The sequence below is a fragment of the Centrocercus urophasianus genome, unplaced genomic scaffold (genome assembly GCF_019232065.1).
Source record: "Centrocercus urophasianus isolate 14NV4802_14NV808 unplaced genomic scaffold, USGS_Curo_1.0 seq_11, whole genome shotgun sequence".
In the NCBI taxonomy this organism is placed as follows: Eukaryota; Metazoa; Chordata; class Aves; order Galliformes; family Phasianidae; genus Centrocercus; species Centrocercus urophasianus.
The window spans coordinates 70636204-70662456 of record NW_024884253.1 but is presented as its reverse complement, the minus strand read 5'-3'; the positions used below and the strand labels follow the sequence as shown (position 1 = coordinate 70662456).

Here is a 26253-nt window from a genome sequence, read left to right as displayed (position 1 = left end):
TAAGATTCCTTTTTAATTAATTATTTTTTAAGAATTTTAAGAGTGCTTACATCCTGAATTTGTAGCACTGGTTCCCAGTCACCTCCAGGTGTTTCATAAACCATGCTGGACTTGTCGTTGTCTTGGTTTGATAACATCCACCTGGGTTTCCAAAATCAGCCTCAGCTCTGCTGCTGCTAAATCACTGAAGCCGGTTGATGCAGTCCAGAAAACCACATTTTCCTAGCTGGATGTAGGCAGGGCAAATGCTTATTTTTCACTCATCACATGTACATGGAGTCAACTAGGCTGTAGGGTGATCTAAGCTGTTGGACTCGATGTGGTGAAAAGATATTTTTCCTAGATTCAGAACATTGCCTCTGATATATTATAGCGAGTACAGGTAGGGTCGAGTGAGTGGTGAGCTCAGGTGAATGTTACTGGGGGAGTCATTGCAGCCAGGGGGTGGAGGACCTGAGTTCTGTCTACAGAGCTTGGGGCAGCCCAGATCTGCCAACCACTGATAGCTGAGGCCTTGCTGGGATTTTCTCCCAAGCCTGAGTTCAGCCAGCTGGGTGGGACTCTGAGAGGCAAGGGTGACATGGTGCTTAGGAGGTGTGGCTGAACAGACACAGCAGCACAGTCTCATTTATCAGCTGTTGTCCAGACTTCTTAAGATTAATTTTAATGTTATTGTGAGGATATTATATATTTCATGTTTAGGAACCAAATAATGGAAAGCAAATTACATATACTACTTCTTCTTAAGACAGTGATGTGTATCCTGGGAAGTCTGTCATTTGCCTGGCTGTTACTGCCCCCTGTTCCACTGTGAATGGTGATAGAAAAATTTAGGATGGCCCCAAGCTCTTTTCTTCTATGTTGCTTACATCTCCCCTCTGGTCACCAACAAATGCCTCCTCTTCTAGTTCATTTCTCATCCTTCTGAATGGACTTATCTTCCTTATTGAGTTCTAACAGCTCACTTTCTCCCTCCTCCCAAGCTAAGATGCAGTGCAGAGTACTGGAGGCACTGTTGTGTTCAGGGCCATCTGTTCTGCTGAGGATTTACGGAGGGACTTAAAACTGCATGTCTGCCAGACAAAAGTTGCTGTATGTGTTCCCCTCTTCCCAAAATCTCGATGCTGGATTTTCTTCTGCTATGATAACGCTACTGTTTCCTACTTGTCATCCTCGGGAGCTGACAACCACATCTTCAGAGCTTTGTGAATGAACTTAGTTGCTATTTGGCTTTTCATCTAGTGGTGTTGCTCATTCAAGCTAAGCAGCAGAAGGTGGGATGGAGCATGCCTGTCCACCTGCATGTATGAAGGTTCATCTCTGCTCTGTCTGTGTGGAGAATAGCTGGAAACTGTATGTTGTTGTGTTTTGTTTGTTTGTTTGTTTAAAGCTTTTTTGTCTAAAGTGGTCATGCAGGAAGTGATGGCGATTTGAAGGCCTGGGGATGGTAACAATGTATTTCAGTTTGCTGTCAAGTCAGTAACAGTAATAATATCTGTTTTAATCCAGTTACTTTTAAAGTGGCACTCTATTGCTGGTGTTGCACTGTCTCCAGTTACTGCAACAGAAGGAGATGGATTCTGTTCAAGGTTAATCAACAGCTGCTGCCCAGACCTCAGGAGCTGAAGAGCTGCTGCTTTGATCTGTTGTGGGGGATGGAGAGGCAACAGAAACACCAAGCTTTCAGGAGATTTTGTTCTGCACGAAACTGTCCTACACTGACCTTATATCCCCTGGAAACTTCTTTGTGGCTTTGTTCTGCTTTAAAACAGTAAAGCACAGCAGTATGGCCTAGGAGGCAGAGCCAAATTCATTGACAGGAAGGTGTTGGTAGCTTATTCCTCTTCTCTCTGAGGAAATTACACTTACTGCCTTCTAAAAATGAATTTTATTGCATTCAGCCAGATTCAGTATTTACTAAGATTTTAGTGTGTAGTCATTTTGGGTAGTTGAGACACGGGATTAGATTAAATGCTCAAATAAGTTCCAGAAGTGTGCTTTCACTCATTCCCTGCAGAGACAGGATTTCAGTAGTCCTTCTCCATCACTTCTTCTGCCTTTCCTGAGGAAAAATGATGGTTTTCCTGCACTCCATAGTGGGACGCAGAATGTCTGGAGAGAGAGAGAACTCATTAGTTAACTTAAAGTAACTTTTGAAATATTCATTTATTTCTGTCTCTCAGGGTGTGTGGCAGCAGAGTGCACAGACTTTAGTACTAATTCTGGTACTTCAGCCACTCCTGAAATCCAGTGCTGGGGAATCTTTTTTTTTTTTTTTTTTTTTTTTTGGTGAGCCTGAAAAGCCTGAACTGGGAAACATGGGCACTGCGGAGAAGGGGACCTAGATCCAGAGCAGTATTCTGAATTACACATTAATATGCTAAACAAACGGTCATGTTTGTTTCTCTGGGTTTTCTGTTTGGGAGGCTGAATGCTTCATGAGTTGAGGTCAGTAAGAGAGATCCTACTTACAGTGAACTTTGAGTTTGCCAGTGAATAGTCTGGCCAGGCATGCACTTAGCATATTAGGATTTTTGGGTGAAATGAAGGGCGAAATTTCAGAAGCAACAGAGTTCATTAATACCAAATTAATAAGGTTATGCTTTTGTCAAGATAGCTTTTTTTTTTTTTTTTTTCTTGCTGTGGCCCTCCTAGTGATTGGTTTATGTATTTGTAAACAGGAAGAATGAAGATAAATGTCTAGCTTGTGGAAGATAACCAAGACCACATTAAAAAGCAATGTCTAGCTCGCCCTAGTTAATAACATCTCTTCCTCCTTAGAATTTAGGTTTGGAGCCAACCTACTGTAGTGCATAAATGAAGGGTTCTCTAAATAGGTATTGACTGTTGTTCCCTTTGCTTTGTCACAGCTTAATAGCAAATTTTTTGAATGGAGATGTGACAATAACTTATATTCGTTCTTCTTATTTTAAGGCAGTTTTGGCTACTTTGAATCAATTGCTTTGGGAGAACTGAATTTTACAATATAATATGTAAGTGAGTAGCATTTTGACTTGGGTGAGAACAGTTACTAGGCAATATATCCTTGTTCATCCATATGTATATACACACTGTACCTATGCACTTACAGCAGTTTTGTGGCTGTTGTTCATTTGTTGTTCATAGTTTTGGGCTATTGCACAGTTCATTGGCTGCATCTTCAGTGGGTTCAGAAGTTCTGGCTTGGAAGTCATTCCTTGCTTCCAGGCCTCTGGTTCTGAGAAGTCTCAGAACTTTTTCACTGAATCCTTTTTTATTACTTGCTTTTTTGAAGTAAAGTCAAAGTGAAGATGCAGACGTATTTCAGAGGCGTTGACACCTTCCTAAAAGACGCTGCAGGAGATAGCAGGCATTTCAAGCCACTTATCTCTTGCACTTGGTCAGGAATTGTGAAATGAAAGTGCATCTGAATTCTGTGATCAAAGTTGGAAGATTTTTTTTAGATCTGAAGACTGTTATATGCTAAGTCTTGTCTGTAAATTAACAAGTAATGAGGATTTTGTTCTCAAAATTGTCACTTGCCTGTAGCAAACGTGCTTCTGAGGGACTGTAGTGCAGTTGCGGAGCTAACTGGGCATGGAAGGCGACTGTAACTTCCTGCTAGATCTTTTGCCAAGACTTTAATTTTCCATCTCCCAGACTGGGAGGGCCCACAATCCATCCTGAAACGCATAGACGTTTTATTGTTGAGCTACCTCACCACAGCACAGGTTGTATTTGCATTTCAGATGCCCCAGGCTCGGCAAGCTGCATTGTTCCAGCCTCTCTGAATAGTGGCCATTGACCCCTAACAATGTACATTTGTTTAAATCAAACTGTTCCATGCTTGCTTATTTTAGGGATAGGCCAGCCAACTGAATGCTTCTGTTCAGGCCCCTGTGTTGGCTTCAGAGCCAGAAAATTGCAGAATTCATTATTTAATTTCGCTATAGAAAACACTGTCCTCCTTATGAGAGGCTATTTTGAATGCTGAGGTTTTGGCAAATATTGTTGTGGTTTAATGTTTATAAGCTTTTTCATTGCCCTTGAAAGCATAAACTTCATGTTACTTGAGCTCAGAGAATTTGGCAAATAATAAACCAGCTGAAAAATGGAATATTGGTTGTCCTGAAGCGCTTTTGGATAAATAGGATTGTTGTGGCGTATTTGTGTATTTAGATGGGTCAAATTCAGAGGTGAAGACAGACTGGTAGGGATGCTGGAAGCCCCGCAGCAGGCTGCTGAAACTTTCCTCTGGGAGGTGGGAGGCCAGGGCCAAGTCCCCTTTGCTGTGCTGCCTCAGGAGTGTTACTGTGGGTGTTACTGATGTATGTGCGGGTGAAACAATGGGGCTGAGGACATGGAGATGGCACTGCTAGGGATGCTTTGGTGGTTTAGCCAAGTTAGCACGAGAGAAGAACCTTTTGCTCTCTGCTCTGGCAGGCTGTGGTAGATGCTGCTTGGTGCTGAAGATCACAGAATCATTTAGGTTGGAAAAGACCTGGAAGATCAGAGGGTCCAACCATCACCTCATGCTACAAGGCCACCACTAAAACATGTCCCTAAGTACCACATCCACGTATCTCTGAAATACCTTTACAGTGACTCCACCACCTCTCTGTTTAGCCTGTTCACCACTCCTGAGATACACGTAGGACATTTCTGTTCATTGGCTTTGCCAGGAAGAAGCCAGGGAGGCCAGAGAGCAAACCCTCTCTACAGAGTAAGATGCTTGCTGGCCCTTGGGCTCCTGTGCCTGACTGAGCGTACACTGAGGGCACTGGGGAAGGTGCCCTTGAGTGCCTCAGTCTTGCTATAAACCTGCAAACCATCTGGCTCAAAGTTTTGGAAGTAAAATGGCAAACAAACACAGTTTGACAAAAGATGGAGTGGGAGGAGATATCACAGATGCTCTTATTTGATTTTCTGTGTGACTGAGCTCTTGCCGTTCAGAGAAACCCAGCAGCAAAAGTTTTTGTATTCTTTGTGATCATTACTGTTTCTCAGTGCTGATGTTCTCCGAGCATGGAAACAAGAATGATATTTATTCAACGTTAAGTGTATACAGCTTGTAATATGGCTGAACTCTGTGGTATGAGTTACATGAGCCATGTAACAGAAATAAGCTATACTTGTCTTAATTGTTCATTAAGAATTTGCACTCATAACAGCTTTTAAAAGGCTTAAATCTAATTCTAATTCAAATCTAAATCAAATTCAGGTAAAGATGATCTTTGGAGGTTGACATGCAAGATTAATTACTTGAATTGTTGTTTGTTTTTTGATAGTGATCATACAGACTAAGTCTCAACCTTCTTATTATCAGGGTACATCCTAGCCCACCTCTATCACACCTTTGCCCCTTTTCTTCAAATTCTCTGGAGAGAATTTGTCTGTTCTGATGGGGAGGAGACACAAAACCTTCTCTCTACGTATAAACCCTAAAATACTGTGTTTCTGATATGGAGCCTGCTATGTCTGTGCAGAGAACAGGTGTACAGTCTAGATTTGAGGTTCATACCACTGGGGTGTTGCAGCTGAATAGCTTTGAGTGTTTCTCCTTGAGGGTTGTAGATAGCTGGTTTAAAAACTAAAGTAGTTTGTGCCTGCCCTGTCTTGACTTTGGTGACTTGCTGATTGTATCTGTGTTGCCTCTTTGGATCTAAAAACCAAATACTATTTCTCTGTAGCTTTACTTGTTGGTGATTTTATGAAATCCTGAGTTCTTGTGCAGCCATCAGAGCAGGGCAGGATAAAGGGCAAAGAGTTGAGTGACAATATGAAAGGTGATAGAGGCGAAGTGCTGTGATCCTAACAGAGGTTGAAAATAAGCAGGTAGCGAGCTTGCTGGCTTAGAGGAACATCTTTTAAACAGTGCGTGTAAATTCAAACCCTGCTTTGTCATTTTACGTGTGCTAACATGAAGCTAACGTGGCCGTAACTCACTGAATGAGCTCCTGCTGTTCATGCTGGCATTTAGGCACTTCTATTTGAAAAAGCAAACAAACAAAAGTACTTCAGTGTAGTTCTCCTGTGTTTACTGTTTCAGTAGAAGATGACAACTACTTATTGAAAGATTACTTTCTCTCACTTGCTTATTTACATTTTATTCTTACATGTTCTCCTTTTATTTGGTAAGTATTTCTGAAGAAAAAATGCCAAGTGAAATTCTTTCTTCGGTTTTCAGTTATGCCATTGTAACTTTATTTTGTTTTATTTTAGGGGTCTCGAGTCTGGTTGCGAGAAAATAATCAGCATTATCCAAGTACTGTTCATTCCTGTGCGGAAGGAGTCATCGTGTTCAGGACAGACTATGGCCAGGTATGGGCATTGTTCAGGTTTGCTTTTACCACTTTTTGGAAGAGAAACTGTTCTCCTTAATGGGGAAGACATAGGGGAACATGAAATTTAAGGTTTGTGAATGACTTGAACTTGGAACTTTGGTTTTAAGAGCTCTTTCCATTGTATATCTGGTTCGCTGGTGTAAGCGTGTCTAACGAAACTGAAGGAGGGCTGCCAGGTTTGTGAGCCTTTCTCAGCACAGATCATTGGTTTCTTAATGTGCTGGCCTTGGGTGGCCTTTCCAGGGCTGTGCGTCTTCACAGAGAGAAGCATCGTCAAGTGGGAAAAGTGAGGCAGATCTCCTGCAGTAACATCAGGGCAGCATGTTTCGTGCAACTCTGCCAGTCCTTACCACGTGAGAATCATGAGGGAAGGAGACCATTCCTCTGCTCAGTATCTTTTGTTTTGTTTTAACTGCTTTCTGCCTGCCAAGTACTCATGCCTCCTGTCTTTCTAGAGAAATGGGAATGGATCCAGCAGCTCCATCCTGTTTGCTCAGGTTACCTCAGCAATTGCAGGTGGTGTGTGCCTGCTAGGTGAGCACATCACTGGCAGGGCCTGGCTGCCAGCTGCAGAAGGAGGTCAATGGACAACTCGTATTTTTTTTTGTCTTTTTTTTTTTTTTTTTCTTCATCTCTTCAGCCTGAAGAAGGCAGAACCAGCCCTACTGGTTGCTGACAGCATGAAAGTGCTCCGCTTCCTCACTTGCTGTCTTCATATATCTATTTATTTTACTCCACAAGGCCACAGTGTATCAGACTTCCCTTCTTGGGGCTTTCTTGAAGAAATTTCAGTAGAATTTAAGTTTTACATTAAGACTTAGTTATAAACATTAACACTGACACTAACATCAGCATCAGGAGAATACTGTCTTTGACTTTTGGGGGATGTATTTTTGTCACCCTCCTCAGTTTTGCTTCCATATTTATTTGCACTGGATGGAGGTAGCTTCAGGTAACGAATGAGGCTGATAGAAGTTTAATAGGATGGAAAACATTGCCTTTTCTTGCTGTCTTCATGTAATGTTTTTTTTCTTGCTGTCTTCATGTAATGTTTTTTCTGAGTGAACAAGGTGGAAAAGCATGTCTGTCAGGGTACCCTTTCTATTTTTTTTTCTTTTTTTCAAGTTTTTCTGCAAGCAGGAAAGGAACCAGACAGAATTGCTGAATGCTTTTTGATGGGCAAGATATAGGCTAAATTGCTTCTACCCTGGCAGTGTAGGACAGTAAGAAACATGAGACTAATGGGGTCTGAAACAGAGAAAATGGAAGTGCAGAGTAGCAGAGACGAGGTTGTAATCATGCACCCATGTCTTGTCATGTCTTTGGTGGCTCTACAGCTCCCCATGCTCTACAGCTATGGGGAGGCAGAGAGGTGAAGAGACTGGCTCGCAGGGGGTGAGGGAAGAAGACAGGATTGTTAGTCACATTAAACATCTGAAGGGTGTTTTGGCTGAGGCAGGAGGGCAGATGAAGAAGAAGGTAATTCACAATGCTATCAAGTGAACAAAAGACGGATGTTGATAGAGGCATTCCTGACTGGTAGCAATACTGGAAAGTGTTGAATTAAGATGCTCATTTTTGTGTAAGTGGGATGGACAAGTAGTGAAAGCCACACTGTAGGGAACTGAAAGATCAGCACAGCCTACTTCAGGTCACCAGGTGTCCTGGTCTGGTGACTCAAAGATGTGTGGTACAGGAGAGGTTGCACGCAAAACTAGGCCAAGATGAGTGACTAGGTGCAAAGCTTCCTTAGAAGAAAGCAAGAAGACCCTGTTTGTACTGGTGTGTTTTCAGCGGGATGCACGTTAAATTGTATGTTTGTTTTTTCAGATTTGGGGATTTGTGTATTCATAATTTACCCTTGACTTGGTCTGCTGAAATTTGAGGCCCAGTGAAGTGCAGATGCTGAGACCATCTCCTCTGTTATTTGTTTAAAGCGGGATAAAGAAGGGTCTGTCATGTTAAAGCATCACAGTTGTATGTTGTTCGCAGAGTAGGAAGATTGCCATCTGTGTTGTTACAATAGCATATGCTCCAAGCCATGTGTAGCACTGAGCATTTCATTTAAGGGTAAATCCTATCCAGCCTCTAGTAAGAGTGACACAAAAGCTCAGGAGAGGCTACCTGGAATTTTTCAGAGTTTTGTAGTCTCAGCTGACTGCGAAGAACCTGGCTTTTAGAAGTGTTTTCAGCTTGGCAGACCTACTTACAGGAACTGCAGGTTCAGTTCTAAAAAGAACAGCTTACTCTGGTGCCCTAACATGCAATGGCAGAGCTAGAATTGGCATCAGAGAATGGAAAAGTTGCTTGCTGGCAACCTTGTATATATGTATTACGTGTATTGTTTGTAATGCAGGCTGAAAATTCAGGTAATTTGGAAAGACATAAACCACCACTGTTACATAATCCAACTGATTCCATTTCCTCAGAAAAGCCTAATGCTGTAAACATCACATGAAAGAAACCCAACATTTTCAGTTTGTCCCGCTTGTTTTAAGAGCAGGTGTTACACTGTGCTGAGGAACAGCTGGGATGTAGAGAACAGCTGTCAGAATCAGTGCGTAACACCTCTGTCACCAGTGGGTCTGAGCTTACTGTGCTCCAGCAAAGGGCAGATCAGCAGTTCACTGCATTTATTATTTGAATCTTTTTCAAGACTTATGTTTTCAGAAGTGCACTCTAAGGAGATGTGTTGGTTGGTGTCAGTGCCAGTTCATGTTGTTTATCCAGCTGCTTTCTGGCGTCCTTTGGAATGTCTTGCCTGTGCTGCTTAGCTAACTGCGTACTGCAAAAGGTAGAAAATAAGAGGAACACTTTAGATAATGCCTGACAATACCTCTAATGGCTTGATGATGTTCTGCAAAACTGTATTTCATTTTGAAGAAGGAGGCAGGGTGGGTAAGGGAAGAGACATCAATGGGGGGGATGGTGGTTTTTCAAGTGTGGTCAGTGCCTTGATTCCCAGACTGTTCTGAGAACTGCAGCTGTTGTAGCCAAGTCTAATGACAAACTGATGAAAGTGTTGTGACCTTATCAAAGCACAGCACTGTAGTTAATCTTCTCCTACTGAGTAACTTCTGTTAGGATTTGCAGTACTCACCTTTCAGCTGAGTATGTTGCATGAATTCTCAAGGCAGACTTGGCAGGGCAATGAGACTTGGAAGGCAAGTTTACCAGTTGTGCTCAGTTTCAGGTGTTTGCTCACATTAGTTTGAAAAATAATGTGAAAAAACACAGTAATATACATTACTGATTAATTTCTTCTATCCATTTTACTCTGAATGGTGGAAATAATGTTGCAGCAAAAAAAACCTGTGGCATTCAGTCGCATTGTGCAGGAGTGCTGGTTGTAAGTAATGCTGCTGAATGTGAATACTGATGTGTAGATTATGCCATACTCTTCAGAGCTGTAACAAGTTGCATATCAGGTTTTGGATCTCTTCTTGATAATCACATGCTAATAAAATTATTCATTGAGCAAGACTAATTATTCTAGTGGTATCTGCATGTTCACATTAAGTGGTTCATTTGTTAATTATTGTTAAAGACTGCTGTGATTCTGTTTTCTGCTGCCATCATCCTCTGTGGTTCGATGGGCTGGTGGAATAGCATGAATATCTTTCACTTTGTAAGCATCTCTTGCTTTCTGTAAGAAAAGACTACTGCAATAATTTGCTGTTTGGCAGGATGGTTGTTTTGTCTTTTAAATTTTTTGTTCCACTAATGTGTATGAAGGTGAAAAAAGTGCCTCAAGTTTTGGAAATGCCATGCCAGCGAATGCCTCGAGTATGTTAGTGCAGTCCATGAGTATCCAGATAAAAAATAGAAACAACAGCAAAAGACAACCCTATCTTTCCTTGTGTGCATGTATATATTTTTAAGATGGCATTACAGATCTTGTTTAATCTTTGTGTGTAGTTTTCTTATTTCTTTTGGGGGGGTTAAAATGATTTCTTTTTTAAGCATATGTTTACAGTAAAGCAGACATTTCCTTGTTGCCGTAACATGTAAGTTTTTAATGAAGCTCTGTGAGCTTTTAAGGTACTCAAGTGAATGTTAAAGAAAATGCTGAAAGCCCTGCTGTTATTTCTTGCTTTGTCTGGATGACTTGTATGTATGTGCTCAGTAGAGCCTCAGTGGTTCCAAAGGGGGGAGGAAACTTTCCAGTTTTTTTCCTTTTTCAAATAACATGAACTTTACCTTATTACAGATAGAAATCCTAACATTTACCCTTATGTGAAGAAGGACTATATTGTCCTGCTGTATAGATGCTCTTGAAACTGTCCCCAGTGATAAGTGTAGATATTAAATACAGACAGCTTGGGATATGTGAAATCTATCAGGAGAAATTTCTCAAGTTGTATGGCATTAATGCCAAGAATGTCTTTTTTGTCTCATAATTAGGAGTATTTTTTCCTCTGTACATTCAAATAGGTAGAAAAATAGCATCAACAAATGTATAACCACCATTCCCTTTGCTTGAGGAATAACTGTGGTTTATGTAAGGAGTGCTGCGTCAAAGATAGAGAAATTTTGGACTTCTCAGAGTAGCACCTCACTGCACACATTCTAAATAACACCACTTTCCTTCAGTGGAAATTTACTGTAAAGCTGTAACATCGTGTGTGTAGAAAAAAATCTGCTATGAAGAAATTCATACATGGGAAGTGAAAGTTCAACTAATTGCTGCAAACCATGTAGAGCCTGACATTGAAATTTAGAAACTCTTAATTGCATATTTGCTTAGTTGACTGAGAGGAACTTTTAAATCAAACGTGTTATAAATAGAAGCAGCTGAGCTGTAGTATCCTAAAAGTGTAGGTTCTTTAGAAACAGATGTCAGATTTCACTGCTAGAGATTTTGTCAGTTCAAATAGCTTTCTGTGAACTTGCTTTACATAGAAGCCCTTCACGGGGTGGTGTTATGTCAGCAAAGGCAGCACTGCTCAGTGTCCTCCACTTCAAATAACAGGCACCTGTAAATGGTTTGATCAGTAACAAAGGTATTTTTTCCTTTGTGTTTAACTTAATATGGCTCTTTTTGGGCATTTGTGCATTGCAGGAAATGGAGAGTCTACAGATGTTTCTTGTTAAACGTGATTTGGGTATGTTTTCTATGGTTTTCATTTTTTTTTTTTTTTTTTTTTCCCTTTTGGTTTTAGGGCTAGGACAGTTTCTCCTCAGAGGAGTTAAGATTTGGGAATTGCTTAGGAATTGTTTGAGTTTTTTTTTTTTTTTTTTTGATGGTTCAGTGAAGGGTAAATAGAGTTCTGTTAAATTTACCTGGTGATTATATGAAAAGGGAAAAAAAAAAAAAAAAAAAAAAAAAAAAGCAACAAAAAACAAGCAAAAACCACCCCAGAAACCTGCAGGAAAATGATTAAGCACTTCTCACAAGTACTCTTTTCTTTGCCTTGTGTCCTTTCTCACCCCTGCTTGGGACCCTTGAGCTAGTTTTTAGGACTGTGAGTAGTCCTTTCAAACAAGAGTCTTCCGTTCATATTCATGGGGCATGAATGACACCACTGAAGTTATTTGGCTTAAGCTGCTGAAGTCAGTAGGAGTGTGTATCAGTAAGCGCTGTGTTTGGATGCGTAGGTTCATGGGATCAGGCATCTGACAAGTAAATCCTTTTGGACAAGGATTTTCTTAGTTATCACTGAAAGACGCTGTACTTGCTTCTAGCTCTTCCTTGTGAAGACTTGACTGCATTTCCAAACAGGATTGTCTTTTCTATTTATTTATTCATTTTTTTTTACCTTTCTCTGAATTCAATGTCTATTGCCCTTGAAATACACTCTTACAAGAGCCCATTTTAAATAAGTCCTTTGTGCTTTTCCTTGTGTTTACAGCCTTTTAATTAAAATACACAAATGCATATGGTGGTCTCGGCTGTGTTTGGTGTTAAATGAATTCATCTCTTTCTGAAACTTATGAAAAATGTTGTGCTTTTTAATTAAATGGCACTCAGAGTTGCAGCTACTGTTACTGTGCGCATTTGGGAAGCAGGTCCCCTGTCTCTAAGCGTGGGGTGAATTCCAAATTCAGCAGCTTTAAATCAGGAAATCAGATTCCATCTGTCTAAACATCATAAAGTTCATATTATTCTGTAGTTAGTTATATTTGGCTCAGCTGTAATAATTCTCTTGATTATTTCTGGTATACTTAAAGAGCTTGGTGCTCTGGCTATCTGTATGCTGGCTTTCTAGGTTATTTGTGGGCAGGAACAGTGTAGTTGCTGTTACTTAAGGGGCTGTGCATGGGAATTAGGGGTGGTGTGGGGTTAGCCATACTGTCTCTTGATTCTTTGGGTTTGTCTTCTATGGGTGTTTACATCTTCATGCAGGACATCAAGGTTAAGCCTCTCCTGCTGCAAGCATCTGACAACACACGTGTAAACATGGCTCGTGGCAGATGTGAGGCTTGGCCATGTGGAGGCCAACTGCCTCACATGGCTCTTTCCATCCGTCTGTCCTCCCGATATCCCCACTGATCCAGCAGTGGGGCCTGCCTGACTGCTGAGCAGTGTCCCTCCCACATCTCCTTTCCTACCAGGAGCATCCTGGGCTGCAGCTGAAGCCCGCAGAGGCAACTCTGCTTCCAGGAAGGATTCAGTGTCACTGTAGGGCCTCACAGTCCTGTTTCTGTCAAAAGAAATGCTGCCTTGAAGCCCTAAATGTTACTTAGAAATATTTCATCAGTGACTCAAACTAAATCACTCATAAATCGAACAATTGTTTTTTCCGATGTTTCTCATTTTTTTTTGTTATACTTTTTAAGTACCGGCTAATTGGAGAAATTGCTACTTTCAGTCTCTTAAATTCTCCAAATTATAGGAGAATCTCTTTTCTACTGTAGCACACAAACATTAAAACAACACTTCATTGAGCTGGGAAAAAAAAAAAAAAAAAAAAAAGGCAATGTCTTTAGTAGGAAAGCTTTTTTCCAATGTCAGGAGTTAATTCAACTTGCCTTTTTATCTGCTTTCTGTCAAAAGCAACATCTTTAGACAGCAGTTATTCTCACAGTATTTTTTAAAGGGTAATGGGGAAGTCTCTTTCTGTGTGTGTTTTTGTCTGAACTACTGTGTATTTATTGCATGAAAATACAGACCTGGTTATGAAATGTCTTCTGAGATGTGTTGCACATGTGCTGTCCTTACGTTTTTTCCTGTTACTGCCCTTTCTGCCAAAACCACTATCAGTCTGATTAATTCCAGGAAAGGGAAAGTTTTAATCCTGCAATGAGATACTTTATTTTAAAGGTTGAATTAAAAAAAAAAAAAAAAACCTGGCTGCCAGATCAAGCTGATTGTAGGGCTTTTTTTCCAGAATTAACATTCAAGTTACCAGTGCACAGCCACTTTTTGTCAGAACTTAGGGAGTTTGAAAGAAAGCAGCTTAGAGATTTTTAATGCGCACATGATGAGGGCAGGAAGGCTAAGCAGTGGCCATAAATAACTTGTTTAATGTTGGGTTTTCAAGGGTCTTGTTCAGTGTTTCCTAAACATAATGGGACTGCTTGTTTTAACTAAACTGAAATTAATTTGTTTGGCATTAGTAAGGCTGCTGTTAAGTGCTTTACTAACAATGTAAATTAAATCTCTATGAACAAAAGCATTTATCTCTGCACAGAGTTGCTTTCTGCTTTTATAAGATCTGATTCAAGGCAGTTAATATCCAAGCTGCTGACAAAGGGTTATGTCTTGTGTCCCCATCGCTTGCTGTGGCCACGTCATCAGCTGTGGCTACATATACAGTTAAGATGTCAGTCTTCTCTCTTGCTTTCTGCATAGAAAATCCAAACCATCTGTGCCTTGTTGTGCTGTTATTGTGCTCCCATTAAAGATAAAAAAAACTGCTTTTGTTTTAAGATTAAAGCAGATGTACACAAGCTGCCATATTAATTTCTTTCGTAAGAGAACACAGTTCAGCTGTTCACAAAGCGTGGAAAGAAGTTCAGGCTGCCATGTGCCAAAAAAGCAACAACAACACCAAATCCAGTGCCGTGATAATAAGCTTGTCACTTCCATTTTTTTTGTTGTTATTGAATTCCCATGGATTGGAACAGATTTTGTCACTCAGTGCTGCTGGTGCTTCAGGAACATGTGGTCTGAGTTAAGCAAACACTGGGGTGCAGTACTCAGTTTTGTGAGAGTGACGTTTTGTACCTCAAGGTACAGATGAATGGTGGCTGAATACTGAGATTTGTACATGGAAAAGGCTTTCACCAACATGGCCATGAACTTACCTGCGTGAACTGCTGAACAAAATCATTAAGTATTTGGGTACTCTATCCTACTTATTTAAAACAAGTTTGTTTTTTTTTTTTGTTGGTTTTTTTGTTTGTTTGTTTGTTTGTTTGTTTTCTTTTAAAAAAAAGTCAGAATGACTGGGTAATTTTGAAAGGGATTTCAGTCACTGAGTGCTTGTGGAAAAAAATTGTAGTGTGTGAGCGACCTTTTTGAAGCATAATGACAGACCTGAGAAGAGATTGTCCTTGCGTGCTCCCAAAGCTGCTGGCTAGGGAAGCAAACACAATCAGTAATCTTGACATGTGGCTGTCTGATGCTGCAGGCTACTCTGTAGTGGGATCGTGGACCTGTTAGCTACTATCCTGTGAGCAGAATAAATCAAGTGCCGTTGGCAGTGCTTGTTTCTCCAGTAACTGGCCTCCAAAAAAAAAAAGAATCTAGAAGAAAGTAGAAGCCAAAGGGTCCTTTGCATGTGCTGTGACCACTTTGTGTGTGGATCTACTTTGTGTTGGCTTTGGCATAGCATCCAGTTCTTTGTATCATCATCTTGTGGAACATCACTAAAAAGCCATCATTCAGTGGCATCAGTGAGTCAATTTAGGGGAAGAAAAATCTTGTATTATGGAATTTTGAAAAAGCAACAAAGCAAAATAAACCATCAGGCAGATGCTTGGAGTACTGTGTCGGTTGCGTTGGTGCTCTTGGTGCATGTAGTACTCAGCACATATCATGAAGTGGTGGTATTTACTTGGTAGGGAGGCAGCCCATGGCCTCTAGCAGGATATCTGGAGAAGGTTGCAATGCCATTTTTGTAGGTGAAAAGTTCATTTGATCTTTCCCCTGTAGTCCCTTGAGTAGAACTTGAGATATTCATTACCTTTTTACATCAAATCCTTAAAAGTCTGTATGTCCAGATATCATTTTCTGCGCAAGTTAACTTTAAAGCAAACTAAACCTGTGCAATCAAGTTGTGGTTCTGATGTTGGATCAGTTTCAAGGTTTGATGCCCAAAACATGCTTCATTTAAAGATGAAATAGTTTTTGGAGAACTCCACGTTCTGTTTTGACCATGTCTGGAACTCTCTGTTTTCAGGGCAGCTAGCAGAAATGCAGGAACATGTAAGAGAGATGGAGCATGTTTTGCATTCAGGAGTTTCAAAATGTATTCTTAAAAATTTCAAAGCAACTTTTTTGAAAGGACCAAGCTTTCTCATGAGAAGGATATCTGAGCAAGATTTCCCCTAAAGCATTTTTGCAATGCAGTAATAAACTCCTTCAGTATTAGTTGCAAAAGGAACTTAAAGTACCCTTTATAGTGGTGCTTTTATGTTCGCTGAAGGAAGGGGGAGGGGGAAATGTTAGCATAGGTCATGTGCTTCTGCCTCATATGGCACGCTCTATTTTGTAAAACAAGTAAGTTCCTGTTGAGTATAAACTTGATGGAATTGAGAGATGATTTACGGAGGTTTGTCTATTCAAGCTGTCTTAACTAAGGAGAATTAAAAAATATATATATCATGGGGTAAGTGTTGTATTGTGTAGTGAAGTGAAGCACTGGAGAGATAGCCAGGGAGTGCTGTAGTGCGTCTTTGCACCATAAGTTATGCGGAGTGCAACCTGTGGCAGAGAGGTGACTGGGGCACACAGATGAGGAGAGGTGTGTACAAAGGAAGGGGAGGGGCTGGAGATGTTGTGGTCAGGCTTCTTCATGCTCCTCGAGGAGCTACAGCACCTGGCTCAGGCTGACCATGATGAAGGGCACTCAATAAATGTCAGCAGAGCAGAAAACCTCAGTAAATCTTCTCCGAGTAACAAAGAATGCAAGGGAGACGGACTTTTCATCCTCCTTTCACATACTGGGATTTGCACTAACGTAGCTCGCGGTGGGGAAGCCAGGGGTGGTTCTGCCCAGCAGCAGCTGAGGCTCACCGTGAGCAGGCAGGCTGTCCCGAGGTGTTTGGCTGCCAAATATCTGAGGTGCTACTGAGCGCTCACTGTGGGATTTTTCTGCAGTGATTTATAGCTTTGTCTAACTGATGGCTTTTACAGCAAAGATAACATCTTGCCTCTTGAGGAGGTCATTCACTTTCTAAATGAAACATACCTTCTCCAAAGAAAAGGCTGGTGGAACGTTCAGGTATTGAATCGCCGCAATTAGTGTAGCTGGAGTGAAGCAAAAATGCTAATTTACCTGTGATGATAGACTTAAAATAAGCTAAACTGAAAGTATATCCATCGTTTGTAAGGTATGTGCCTGCCATTGAATGCTTCATCTGAAGTTGTCCAAATGCAGCAGAGCTGTAAGCCACTGAAAGCAGATTTAGGAAAGGAATATTTAGCAATGTTAATAACCAGAAATGCCACGTAAACCTGTAATGAAAATAATGATATGTCTTTTACTGCTGATTACTTCTTTTGAAAGTGCGCTTTTCACTAGCATCAGCAAGGAGTTCTAATTAAAGGTAAATAATAAAATCTGTTCCATTATTAATGCTGCTTTCAGGAGGCGTTTAATATACACTGAAATTTGATGGCCAGACTTTGTTGCCATTATCTTTGCATCATCACTGGCTTAAATGCAATTAGAGAAGGTATCTGTCACTGCAGGATTTGCCCAGGAAGTGCAAAGTTCTGACAAGGATAATTCAAGGTCTGCTAGGCATTTGAGATATGGTAATGGTTTTCACATGTGCTCTGGGAAAGGAAGAATAAAGAAAGGAGAAAAACCCTATATTTTTGCATGATTGGGAAAGCAAAGGAAGCGTGACAAAGACTTGGTAAGTTCAGAATATGAGCACGTACATTTAAGAGTTAGAACGTTACTGCTGCATAGAGCCTGCATGTGACTGGAAAACTGATACAGGAGGTAAGGGCTGCATCCAGCCCAGGCAGAATGCAATGTGGGGGGAAGGAGGAGGACTGCTGTGGGCCCAGATTTTCTTAATATTGCCTTCTGTTTTCTTCTGGTTGCTTCTCTGGGTGTTTTTTTTACTTTGGATTTCAGATGTGTGACAGTGTTAACAGATCAGACCAGAGAGGCACATTCAATTACTCCAAATGGAGTTGTTAATCCTACGATGCCTACAGAGTGTGCATCAAATAGATTTGTTCAAATGCTTTCTAAAAGTAGCAGAGCTATTCCAATGCAGTGCAATATCTCAGTGCCTCTATAGTAGGTTGATGCTGCTCTTCTGAAAAGCAGTACATCATCTGTGTGTGTGTTGTGTAGGTGAGGTGGGGAGATGTCCATGTGCACACACAGGTGCACTCATGTACTATTAGTCTGCCACATTCCAAATACGTGGGATTTGAAATGTCTGCATCGTATGCACATCCATTTCTGCAGAAGAAATCCCAGACAGCAATGTAGAGGTCTACAAAATTTTCTAAACGAAGTCTTGTTTTTTTCCAGCCAATTCACACTAAAGTTATCTTAAACCCCTGGACCTCAGCTAAAGAAAACATGATTGGGGAGAACGGCATTTGCCTTTGATATTGATAAGCTCTGCAATCAATCAGGGTTTGAAAAGTCCTTGAGCATCGCTACCTGAATCAATGCTGTTTGAGTATGAAATCCCTCCATCTGACTCTCTACAAGCTGAACAAACTGTTTACTGTACCCAGTCTCCTCAGCTGATGAGGCAGCTTGGAGTAGACAAAGATTTAGACACTACAAACATTCAGTGTTGCTGAAGCTGCTCTCTAGCCGTGCATTTTTGCATGACTTTTAACCTATGCACAGTGTGATGTGGTCATCAGTTACAGTGTGGACGTTATGTAAATATTAGGTAGCCTATCAGATGTAGTTCAGGGCTGCAGTTACAAGCAGTGCTTCCTCCATTTGTGCATTAAAGTGGAAAGAAATGGTTGATTAGCAGTGGGTAACTGATTAGGGAACTGTGGGCAAACATTACCACACTTAGGTTTGCAAAACATGTTTGCCTTTGAAGTGATATCAACTGAAAACAGTAGCTACAAAAGCTGCTTTTCTTGAGAAGTTTCTGAATGGAGAGTGGATTTATTCTTTATAGTGGAAGATGAATTAGCTTTACATTTGGTACTCGGTTCTAGATATTTTTTTCTCAAGTTGCAATCTTAAGCTCTTACTATGAGCTTCTAATGATGAGGCTTTTTCATGTGAAAGAGTCTCATCAGGATCATTTCCTTGCATGGCACCAATCTTAAATTTCTTTCTAATTTGCATTTAGACTTAACATCCAGGACTATGCTGTTACTGTGCTGTTACTTTTGCAGGAGTTCAGGTACACAGTGATGCTCCATTTGCACCAGGACACAACCGAAGCAGTCTAGTTTCTGGCCTCCTTTTTCATGCCATTCTTTGCATAAACTTTCTTTTCTGGTAGGCACATGGGCAAATAATATATAAGTTGCATAAGGGAAAAAAGCTATCCTCTGAATATCCAGGCTTGCTAACCAATCCAAAACACATCTGCTTTTTGGAAAGGTTTGTGAGATGATCAAAAGCAGAAAAAAGTCTGGTTACTAACCCAGTAGTTTCATCTACTGCTATAATTAAGCTCTGGGGCACTTGTGGCAGCATTGAATCTCAGTTTTGCATGAAGCCAGTTTGCAGCCTGGCGGGAACTGTCCCTTGACATGAGTTTTTCTGAGCCTTCTCAGCGCAGTGCCTGCTTTCAGTATATGGGCTCACTCCTTCTGCCTGCCAGCAACACCCCCAGCATCCCCATCTGGTTCTTGAATTACACAGGCACCGGCTTAACACCTCTCTGAGTAACAGTTCTTTGCAGTACGTGGGTAAATATTTACATGTCTTTCCCTCCCACTTGGTGGAATACTCTGGTTTTGTACAGTACAAAGTGCTTTGTATGGAAGGGGAAAAAAAAAACAAAACAACAACATTGTTCTCCAGTTTAGTTTTGTGGGGGTGTTATGTTTATTTAACAAAGGCCAAACACGACGCTGCATATGTTAAGCAGCAAAGCCCTGCTTTCATTTAGGGCTGGTGGATTTATGGAGAGGTGATGGACTGCAAGGTCACACAAGGAGTTGGTGTTGAACCTCAGTCTTGGGTCCTGCTGACTCCAGTGCTTTATTTCATAGTCAGGCCATACGGCTTTGTCTTTGCAAATGACTGCAGCAAATAAAGCATACTTACTCCTGGCTCTTCTACTCCACAGTTAATTTAAATAAACAAATGTTGTGGGGGCTGTTCTGCTCATTTATCTAGGTATTGATAGGCTGAGACTTGTCCTGGCAGTTAGTGAGGAATTCTGGAAAGGATTGTGGTAGTTTGTTTTGATGCTTCAGAAAGATTTGGGTGCATAAAAGTACGTGTTAAATCCAAATAAATTCGAATGTTGGCTATTGCTGTTTTATATTCACCTCAAAACGGTGGTGTGTGCAGATGCCAGTTTGCTTGCTACTCCACCATGCCATTGGCCATTTGCCTTTATGCAACAGATCGAGGGAATTGTAGTGCTGAATCAATTGAAAACTCACGGCAGGACTGGGCCAGTGTTCTCTTCTGTTGTAGGTGACACTGTGAGCAGAGGAACAGGAGCCATCAGTGGCTTGATCTGTGCTCACGCAGGAGCAAGATCCTCCTTGGCATACAGCAGCAACTACAGAGAAAAATTGGTCTGGGTAAAACTTCTTGATGCTTTCCTTTACATGACTGTAATGTCTGCTGGGTGGGATACATGCTGCTAGGAAGGCTGGCTGTTGGTCCTGTGGGTTTGCAGAAGAGATGGGTTCCTCGGCTTTTCAGAGCATGCCAGGTTTTTCATGCTTGAAACTTTAACTTCTACCAGAGTTTTTGGCCATGGCTTTCAGCCAGGAGCACTGCAGGAGACTTGGTGGCAGAGACAGAAACAAACTCACAAATGCTATCCACTAATTGCCAGTTCAGAAATTTAAAAAGTAATCTGCATTTCTGGTATAGGGAAAAAAATAATAGTGGTCCAGCACTTGAAAAGTGTTTAGTGTCTGTGTTAGCAAGGATTTGGCCATGGCAGAGCATGCAGTTATGCTGCCCTGGCACATTAGTTGAGGCCGCAGCCACCCGGTGGTGTCACTTGAATGATTTGTTAGCACTGCATCTGGCTGCCATCCGCATTTCCCTTTGTGCAGCTTCACCTGACTTTATAGCTAGCTCTCTTTGTTCAAATGTTCACGGTCCTGTGAGTATAACATGGAAAACTTAGCAGTGAAGTTAGTTTTTACTGATTTTACTTTTTAATTCTACTTCTTACATTTTCTGCAATCTGCATTTTGAGCAGGCATTGGTTTTAATTTAATTTCCTCATTAAATTATGCTATTGCTAATTTCAAGTATTAAAAGTTTCTTTTGTTATGCATCAAGTGTAGTGTTCCAAAGGCTTTATTTTCCAAGTTACTTTTTGTTTTGTTCTCTACAAACAGGTGAAAATAGATATATTCTGTTCATTTCTTTTATGATAGCTACATTTTGGTGTTGGTTTGAACCTCTCCTATCAGCATCTGTCTGCAGAACTTATGCCACGTCAAAGTATGCTCTCAATGTCAGTTGCAAGGTAGAAATAAAATCTCTAGCTTTATGCATTTAGTAGTAAAACAACAGAGATCTTATCACTTGTAAGAGATGCATATTGCTAGGCTCAGCTGAAAACTTGATGTGTGGTAGGAAATCAAGCTAATACTTGCTCCATCCATTAAAAGGAGCTAACACAGCAAGAGGCCAGGATAATGAGAAGAATATAAACGGAACAATGAATTTTACTGTTAGGCTGTAGTTTTGAAAGCTCATTATTGAACAACAGGTTTGTGAAGAGGCATGAAAGAAAAGCCAGTTCGTACCGTTAGAGTACAAATGACGTTTGAACTGTATTTTAAAAGGTCTTGAATCTCTTTTGATCTATGTGGTAGAAGTAAAATTCTGAGTTTTGGTCTTTGAGCTCATGGAAAACTCAGTTTCTGGGAGTAGAAATTTGATATTTAAGGCCTGTCTTTCACTACTTGCTTTCAGACTCAAAATTGTTATACGGATAAAAAACTCCAACAACGCCATGTTGTTGAGATGAAAAGAAACCAAACAAAACAACAACCCCAAAGTGTCGTCTTTACTTTTTCATTCTGCTTGAGAAGTGTTGCAACTTTTCTTACCGTAAATAAAAACAAGACTATAGTCATGAGAGATTTTCCATAATAGCAAATATTAATGAATATAACACTTTATAGTTTGTAAGGAGCTTTTCTTCACCAGAAGAACTGTTTTCAGAAGTCTCCCAGCAGAACTGCTAGCCACCACTGTAACAATGCTGAGCACCTGAATGTGCAGCAATGCTCTGGGCAGTGTGTGCTCTGTGTTTGAATGAGGAATGTGCTTACACATGCACGTTGAGAGCTTGGTTTGGTCAGAGACTGCCGTGGGCTTCTGTGAAGTTGGGATTGTCCAGCCAGGGTGGAAGATGTGTAACTGTTAAAGATGACAATCCATTGGATGTTGTTGCTTCAGTAGCCGGAATATACATTCATCACAGCCCCTTCCCATTGGAAAGAAATATTTGGTGGCTGCTGATCTGGATGTGCTTCTTTGCCCTGCGAACCAGCAGCAGTTGTGGGAATGCTTGTTTGATCTTATACCAGCAATACATCTTTGGTGATATTGAATTTGAGGTGGCATCAATGTCTTGTCAACATGTGAAATTCCCCTGTGTTTTTGAAGACTGTTCTGTGCTGTTCCTCCTTCCAACTCAGGTTGCTCTGAGTGCATGTGCATTCCTGGTTTGAACTATGAAATGTTCATTCACTGCATTCGGTATTGGGCTTGTGAAGTTCTGTGCTGCAAGTGGGTGTCTCTCCTGCAGTTCAAACCTCCTTCAGATTGCCTGGTTGGTTAGACTTTGTTACCTCACAGTTTGACAAAATACTTCAGAGGTAAGCTCCTTCTCACCAGGTCAGATACATAAACAAGTGCCTGTGTTCTTGACCTGTGTGAAGAATCCTCATGTTTGGGGAAAACAAAACAAAAGAGTACCTTTTATATTAAGTTACAGTTGCAACCCAATGTATCTCCTTGCATGACCTGAAGAAAGCTACAGCCAAATTGTGATTGGAACTGTTTTAGCTACAGCAATACGAATTCTGACATTAGCATTTTGTTTTGATACAGAAAGTCTTTCTTTCCCTTCCCTGCAGTATCTTCCCAACATTTTTCTTTGACTTTCTGGGAGTATTTTACAAAGTCAAAATAAAAATATCTTTGTGGGCACTGATACCATTATAACTCCATCTGATGTAGCGCAGTGGTTTGACTGCAGTGGTGCGACTGTATCAGCAGAAGGACACCCTCGTAGTTAGTTATTGGATTTTGCTGAGGCAAAGCTGTTCTGAGTTGTACTGCAACTGTGAAAAAAAAGTCCTGTGGGATCCAAGGTCTCAGGGCCTGCCAGCATGGTTTCGGTCGCACATGGGAAAGGGTCAAGTGATTTCGGTAACAGCTGAGGCAATGTAGTTGGATAGGGTTCGACCACTCAGTTGCTGGCAGTACAGTAAAGCGAAGGACCACTGGGCTGTTGGAGCCTACAGCACCAAGGGAATCGTTTCTGAGTTTTATTACATCTGTGTGAGTTTTATAAGGATTGAATTGTGCCCCAAAGGGCCTCAAAGAAGATTTTGGCAGACGTGCTAGCACTTCTCAGTTGAGGGGACAGGCGGCTAACCCTGGAACAAGTAACCCTAGAAGCCCTGTGAGGAAAAGAAAATTCACCCAAAAAGCATGCTCTGTGCTGAGGTTGAGGCCTCAGCTAGGAAAATTTGTGTTGTGAATCAGAGCTACCTCAGCAGGATCCAGTGCAAACCTGCCCTGGCAGCAGAGCCTCTAATGCCGACAAGTCAGTGCCTTCAGAGGCCAGTGCCTGCTCATGTTCTGTCCACATCAGAGCGTGTCTGAGCTGCCTCAGTGGCCTTGCTGTGAGTTCAACAAATGGAGGGGTCCAAGAAAAGTGTGTGTTCAGCTTTGTTATCTGATCCCATCTATTAGAAGGACTGTACACCCTGCACGTGTTTTCTTCGACTTGTTCTCTGCAGAAGGGCTTTTGGTAGGCCAGCTACATCCATCCGGGTGACAACAACTTCCCTTGCTGGTGCTGGAGCTACACAAGTGTGTTGTGTGTGTCCCTGCCTGGCGAGGTGAAGCTCTCTGTGGTAGACGTGGTCTGGTGGTGTGGTGAGAACATTCTGTTTCTGTGCAACCTCTTGATAAAGGTGCCTATTTTGGTCCTAGGAAATCAGTTAAATCAAAACCTGTAAATAGTGGTAACTGAAATCAGGCACTCTAATTTAAATAACAATGAGCCTGCATAGCTTGTTTTTAAGGATGATAAGTCTTGTTTTTGCCGTGTACAGTTCAGTGTTTCATGCTAAAATTTTTTCATCTAAATTCTAAGCATTGAGCTTGAGCCATACATCTCCTTTTAGATCCTCTTCTTCCTCTGAAAATTTCAGCTGCAGTGAAATCCAAGTAATGTAAAACCACGGGGAATGTGTTGTAACATTGCACATTGGAAAATTCTATTAACATCTGTAAATGTGCTGCAAGTGGGTATTCCACAGGTATGTTCCTGTGGGGTGTTTTTTCCTTCCCATACTGTATTGTGAATTCCAGAATTGAACATTTCCAAACAACAACACTTATTTTCTGATAATACAGGAGTCTTTTGAGAATGACTTAATATAGATTAATTTTCAAACCATGCAAGAAACAAGCATGGTTTTCTTGCACCAACATGTCTTCTGAACTAAATGAGATGGCTATTCGTCACTGGTACTGAACTTTTGTTGATAAAGTTGACTGCAGAGGTCTTTGCCTGCTTTGCTTGCTCGTCCACAGCTTGTTTATCTGTGTGAACGTTAATGGAAAAATGCAGAAAGAGATTGGCACAGAGAATTTTGTTTCAGGCTATTGTTATGCAGAGTTACAGATAAATAGTTTGTCTTATACATGAATAGTTGATAACATTTTGCTGTGCTGACCTAAAGGATTATATACACACATACATGTTTATAGGTATATTTACATATGTATGTGCTTATACATCAATTGATTCTTTTAGAAATTCAATTAAATAGTTGTATATGCACTTGCATTAGCATATAAGAAACTTGCTTTTAGTGCTGTATCTGATTCATGTTTTGATGGTGAAAGAACTTGCTGTACAGATCCTAAGGCTTTTTTGTATCATGACATTTTCCGTATTTTGCGGTTGATTTAGAGTCAATCTTTAGTTACAAGTCACCTGGTGGAGAGTCAGCTCAATACTTCAACTACTTTGTCATGTCTCCTCGCCAGGCCTTTAAAAAGAAAAAAGTACAGAGGTAATTGGAACTGCAGATCTGAAGTCCCTTTCTTGTTAACCAGGAGCATGAGCCTCTGTTGAATTGGCTTCTGTTTGCCTGTTTCGTAGCTTCAGGCAGTGTTTGGGACAATAAAATACTTCCAAATGAAATACTTAGTGGAGATGAATATTTTTCCTCTCATTTGGAATTACTTTCATGTTTGTATCCTGGCTGTAGCCAGCTTAACCGCTTACTTGGAGGCAAGAGTCTGGCCTTCAAGTAAGACCATTTGAGTTTTGAGAAGACTTTTCTTAGAGTGCACCCATGCTATACATGTTGGTATAGTGGGAACCAGTCTTGCACTGCTGTATCCACAGATACGCTTTCTGAATTTCGGTTTTGTGAGACACTGTTCCTTGCTGGTGAGAATGTGTTTGCACTAATGCCTTGATATTAAGCAGGATTGCAGTCCTGGGGCCATGCTGCAGTATGGTTATTGGGCAGTACCTCTGTGCTCTGAATGTGACGGTCCAGGAGTGCCCTCTTGCAGTCCTTATCTCCACACACACCATTCCCTGTATGCTGAATACTCTTCAGCATCGCTGATGCTGGGGACACAAGGCTTTGGGCAGGTGAGGCGGAGAACCACTCACAACATTGCTCATCTCAGGTTTTGGAAAGTCAGTGGGACAAGGATTGAGGGCCATAACAGTATACAAAAGAAAAAAGAAAAAAAAATGTTTGCCAGGGAAAAGGCTTCTAGGTCATAAATGAAAGCTCATTTAAGGAGGAAGAAAAGAATTTTGTAATATTTCAAGGCTGAAGCTTTACTAAGTGGGGATTGAATTTAGATGTGTCTGTTTTCTCAGTTATATGGCTGCTCAATTGAAAATAATATAATGGTCTCTCTAGCTTCGTATTCTTTGACTGTAAGATTGAAACATGCCCTTGTAAATGTTTCTAGAAACTTCTGCTTTAATCCCACAGACTAAAGCTACTTGTAACAAATCCTTGCCTTGTCAGAAGAGTAGAGAGTTGGTGCATGGAGCTGAGTGATGGTGTTGTGACAGTGTGTCTTTTGTAAATCTGTGTCTTGGTTCTGAAACATGCATAGGTCAGGCAGGAATAGGGAGAAACAGCTTTAATTAGCTGAGGTAAATACTCTCAGGGTAGCATGACATTAGGTAGTGCTCTGTGTAGCTAAGCTAAGTGATTCTTTAATGCATTCTTTTTCCTTGAATCTGACTTTCAAAAAATCCTCCTACAGAACAAATAAAGTTACAGTTCTTTGCATTACTTCAGTGGGCAAATACACCCATCAGCTTTTAACTTCTGTAGATAAAAACATTCAGAGCAACTCTTATTTTTTTTCTTCTACAT

The 26253-nt window shown here is 40.9% G+C and overlaps 1 protein-coding gene across 2 annotated transcripts in view; it reads left to right on the top strand.

Moving 5' to 3' along the window:
- MYO10 (myosin X) overlaps window positions 1-26253 on the top strand; it is a 151241-nt gene that overhangs the window by 22601 nt on the left and 102387 nt on the right. For both annotated transcript variants that reach the window (XM_042834190.1, XM_042834199.1), the window contains exon 2: window positions 6202-6300. In XM_042834190.1, coding sequence (XP_042690124.1) covers window positions 6202-6300 — 99 coding nt within the window. The remainder of the gene's footprint in view (window positions 1-6201; window positions 6301-26253) is intronic.